General features: G+C 34.9%; 2 protein-coding genes across 2 annotated transcripts in view; both read left to right on the top strand.

Moving 5' to 3' along the window:
- Positions 1-1,613, top strand: part of LOC122242798 (uncharacterized) — a 2,041-nt gene extending 428 nt beyond the window's left edge. The window contains exons 2-5 of the mRNA XM_086539866.1: positions 55-203; positions 306-449; positions 552-704; positions 833-1,613. Of these exons, the coding sequence (XP_086395992.1) occupies positions 55-203; positions 306-449; positions 552-704; positions 833-1,471 (1,085 nt within the window). The 3' untranslated portion in view covers positions 1,472-1,613. The remainder of the gene's footprint in view (positions 1-54; positions 204-305; positions 450-551; positions 705-832) is intronic.
- Positions 1,614-4,883: 3,270 nt separating this feature from the next.
- Positions 4,884-5,000, top strand: part of LOC147471327 (uncharacterized) — a 2,196-nt gene continuing 2,079 nt past the window's right edge. Inside the window, exon 1 of the mRNA XM_086539861.1 lies at positions 4,884-4,983. Coding sequence (XP_086395987.1) covers positions 4,966-4,983 — 18 coding nt within the window. The 5' untranslated portion in view covers positions 4,884-4,965. The remainder of the gene's footprint in view (positions 4,984-5,000) is intronic.

The raw sequence follows: 5,000 nt of genomic DNA, 5'->3' as shown, positions 1-5,000 counted from the left end.
TATTTTTATATTCTACTGTGGGTATAATATATTACTAATTATAATATCACATAGGTTATGGAGGTGGAAAAGGTCACAAGGCTGACAAAGGATATAAGGGATCCTATCACGACAAGGCCGGCTACAAGGGTCACAAGGGACATAAAGCCAACAAGGGCCACAAAGGTAGCCACTACGGTGATCATGGGAAAGCCCACTACAAGGTAAGAAGAACATTTCATTTAAATTACGTGGAAGCTGCTGAAGTATTTCAGATTTAAGTATACTGCGAACTGAGAACTAATTTATACATTTCCTCTTGGTAGGGATACAAAGGCAACGATGGCAAGAAGTACAAGGGTCATCACGACAAGCACAAGTATTACGGTGATTCTCTTAAAGGTAAAAAGGGCAAGAAGGGCCACCACTACGGGTCCAAGGGTCACCACAATAAAGGCCACAAGGACAAGGTTAGTCAAATTGATATCAGAAATTAAGGTGACATTCTTGTAAATGCTATTATTATCTTACTATTTTGAATTCAATTTAATTTCTTATTTTCCACTTAACAGGGCTTCAAGAACGTCTACCACAAGGAGGAGTACCACCACAACAAGAAGTTCTACGACGACAGCGACAAAAAGAAGTACCACAGCAAGTACGACGACTTCGACAGTTACTTCAAGGGTCACAAAAGCAAGGACTACAAGGGAGGTCACTATAAGGTAAGCACTGATCTAAGTTCAGTGAAATACTTTAGACAGAGTGTACATTGCACGAGCAGACAGTAATTGCTTTTAGTGAGTGTCAAATATGCAATAGCGAAAGGAATAATGACAATGATCTGTTCCAGGGTGGACATCACCACGACAAGCACGGCCACAAGGGACACCACGAGAAGGGCAAATACCACGATGACCACAAGGGCCACAAGGGTCACTACGGCGACAAAGGACACTACGGACACAAGAGTTCCTACGGTAAGAAGGGAGGACACAAGGGTTCATATGGCCATGACGATCACAAGGGATATGGTCACGATGACCACAAAGGATATGGCCATGATGACCACGGCCATGGAGGATATGGCCACGACGACCACGGCCATGGAGGATATGGCCACGACGACCACGGCCATGGAGGATATGGCCACGACGACCACGGTCATGGAGGATATGGTCACGATGACCACGGCCATGGCGGCGGATATGGCCACGACGACCACGGTCATGGTGGCTATGGACACGATGATCACGGTCATGGCGGCGGATATGGCCATGACGACCACGGTGGTTATGGTTCTCACTCAAAAGTCAAGCCAGTCATCACTTCGCCCTCCCTAGCAAACACTGCCTCTCTCCCCGTCGCCAAGGCCTCTTCCACGGGCCCTTCAGACACTGCCAGAGCGCTTCCTTCCTCAAGCCACAAAATATCTAGTCAAACTTTTGAGGACTTTGGAGATTTTGCCAAGTTTGGAAATGCAGGAGTGTGATTTCCAACAAATTCTGAACTTTGTTAATTGTACGAATAATGATTGTTTCAGCTAATTCTGGTATTTTTCATGACTTTCCTGAGTAATACCCAAGAACCCTTATTTTTTGTACTTTTGTAGACTGATCACATACATGTGAATATAAAGGGTATAAGGATAAGGATAAGCCAGATTTGCGGAGCAGATGCTACACCGGGCTTTTATGCACTGAGACGAGCCCGCCAGAAGGGTATATATCAGTAAAACACTGAGGCATGAGTTACATGTTTTCTAGTCTCTCTCCTTTGTCACACTAAAAAGCACATAATGTTCTTTAATATAAACATTTTTTATGCAGTCTATTTAATAAAAAATAAAAAAAAAACAATGTTGTTCCTTAACAATGCCCTATGACCTATTAACCACCAACTTTTCAGCCAGGAGACATTATAGAAATGTCTTATCAATACAGATGCAGGATCCTGCGATACTGTCATTTTAAATGAACTGAGCTTTTATGAACTACAGTAAATACTGAAATTTGGTCCTTTGACTGAAACTAATAAAACGAAGAGAACCTGAAGTGTAAAACTTGTTTAGATAAAGCTTAAATATCTATATGCATTTGCATTGTTGATTTATATATCAAAGTATTTATTAAGTGCCATATTAATTTTTGGCACAGTAGTAAACTATGGAGAAAAAACTAATCAGATCATTAAATACAGGCAAAAACACTGCTTTCTATCAAGGAGTGTATGATAATAGAAAGGAAACCAATATGGAATGCTAGAAATAACCAATAACATGATAAGCAGATTTGAAATTAAGCAGGTATAATCTACAATGGGGTATCTGCTTGTAGTAACCACTGTTTTATTTTGCAATTCAGCTTCATATTGTGCAGTGTATTTTCTTTACTTTTTTTTAATATCTGGCCGGGAGCTCAATTTCATTGTGTATATTATGTGTGATAAATTTGATTTCCTTGATCATTTTATCTAATTTGATTTATATTGTACAGATTAACACTAATAATATAATTAAAATAGAATATATAAACTACATAGTCTTTTCATGATGTAAAGCCATATTCTCATGCCAAAACTATTGATCTGTGGTATTCAGATTTTTTTTGATTTTTTTTTTTACTTTTATTTTTTTTTACAATTTGAATGTTCTCTTCCATCAACTTGCAGTCTTTACATAGACTTTGTCCTCATTCTTCTACTGGTTAAGTGCCTGCAACTTGATTTTTTTCTATCCAGCAACTCGACTTGTACATAATTTGCACAGGATAACCTACAACAATCTCTTTATAACCATACTGGCACCTGAAGTTGTTTTTTCCCCTCCCCTTCCTCTTTTTAGTATTGTTTCCCTTAAGGTGAACAAACATCTATGCCAAAGGATGAAAAATGGTGGCAACATTGAGATTATTTTAGTTCTTTTTGTTTGACTTTGATAACCATATTCATTATCAGGGATTAAGCAGCAATCAGTAACAATGCTAATTATTTACCAGCTTCACTCAATGGGCATTTGCTGGGCAAGTGAAAGGATCCAGTATGTTGCAAGTATTATATGTAGCTGAGGCCATGCAACTCTTATATCAAAGTATTGCCAGCACAGTTTTACTTCAGATGCAGCAGTGGTCATGAACCAGCAATGTTACAAATATTGAAAATAAAAATTGTGTTATATCCGCCTCACGGATTAACTGTAAATTGTGCATCGGTGAAGAAAAAGAACCTGCTGCCCATTGTAGAACAGAGTAAAGACTTACATGATCTATGTGCTTAATTCATAAATGATGTTGTATTGCCAATATAAACCGTTCTTTCAGGGTAGAAAGAAAATCAACAATTCTACTTCGCTGCTATTATACTGCAATCTTCTTACCTTACAATACAAAGTAAATTTGTATGATAAAAGTTTTATGCAATCATTTTCTTTACACAAAATGGTATTGGGAATATGCAAAATACATTCTAAACACTTTTCATATAGGTCGTTATAGACTCACTAGCACAACAAACATGTAACTGGAATTTTCATTTTTCCATTTCATTGTGAAAGCCATTTTTTATTTATTTATTATTATTTTCTGTCCGTAGTGTGAGGCCTTCTGATCTGCTTTATCGTTTTTGTAATAGACTAAAATCGTAATATAGAGTCCATATCAGCTTATCATGTTCTTCACATTCACTGTAATGAAAGGATTATTATGTATGTGTGTGTGCGTGTGATGTAATATAAATACATATAGACATTGAAATTAGGAAGTTATGATTAATAATACCTTCATTTTCTTACAAAATTAATTATAGGGAGTTACATGGGAGCTCCAATGTAGAAAATAAACTTAGAGAATGTTGAATTGTAAAAAAAAATATCTATATATAACAACTGACATACAGGTCAGACAGAATTACAGGTCAAACTGTGAACTGAGGGTAATATAACACAACCAAGGAAATAACTTGTTTAATAATAATTGTTTAATGTCCCAGCTTTGGAAGAAGAAAAGATTTTTAAAAATACTAATGAAACCTACAGTACAAATGCTACAGGCGTGTGTGTGTGTGTGTGTGTGTGGGTGCGTGCCCACACGTGGATGAGTGTATTGCTCCATTTGTCACGTAGCAAATGACATGATGTTCATGATGCCGGCATCATATTTTCACATTTTAGGATAATGCCGTGAAATCTGAGGGATGATAATTTCAATATGCATTTTCAAATGTCAGAATTTAGAGTTATAAGAACACTTGATATACAGCAGTTTTCATACTTGATATATGATCCTCTATTATTTAATGATATTATTTTTCCAAAGTAATATATATATATATATATATATATATATATATGTGTGTGTGTGTGTGTGTGTGTGTGTGTGTGTGTGTGTGTGTGTGTGTTTATATATATGTATAATATATAATATATATATATAATTATATATATATATATTATATATATATATATGTAATATTATATATATATATATATATATATATGTATATATATATATATTATATATATGTATATATATAATATATAAATATATATATATAAATATATATATATATATACATATACACATACACCAACACATACATAATATATATATATATATATATATATATATATATATATATATATATATATATATATATATATTTATATATATACACATATATATATCAATATATATATATATATATATATATATACACAAATATATATATATATATATATATATATATATATATATATATATATATACATACATATATACACACACACACAGTAAACTAAAGTAATTCACCATGCTTGTTTACTGATGAATGTATGGCGAATTGTCAGCCCCTTCCCTTGTTCATGGCATGTGGAGGGGAACCGAGTGGATTTGGCTCCTTATAAAGAGAGGGAAAGTCAAGGGAAGAGTCAGTAGTCGTCGACCCCTGCTAGCGACAACTACTCCGCAGAGGAATATTTTAGCAGTATCAAAGATGCGGAGAGTGAGATGGGTGTGTTTCACTATTTG

This window comes from Penaeus japonicus, unplaced genomic scaffold (assembly GCF_977035675.1).
Source record: "Penaeus japonicus unplaced genomic scaffold, GWHDUDI00000001_assembly GWHDUDI00000009, whole genome shotgun sequence".
Classification (NCBI taxonomy): domain Eukaryota; kingdom Metazoa; phylum Arthropoda; class Malacostraca; order Decapoda; family Penaeidae; genus Penaeus; species Penaeus japonicus.
This window is presented reverse-complemented; position numbering and strand designations above follow the sequence as displayed.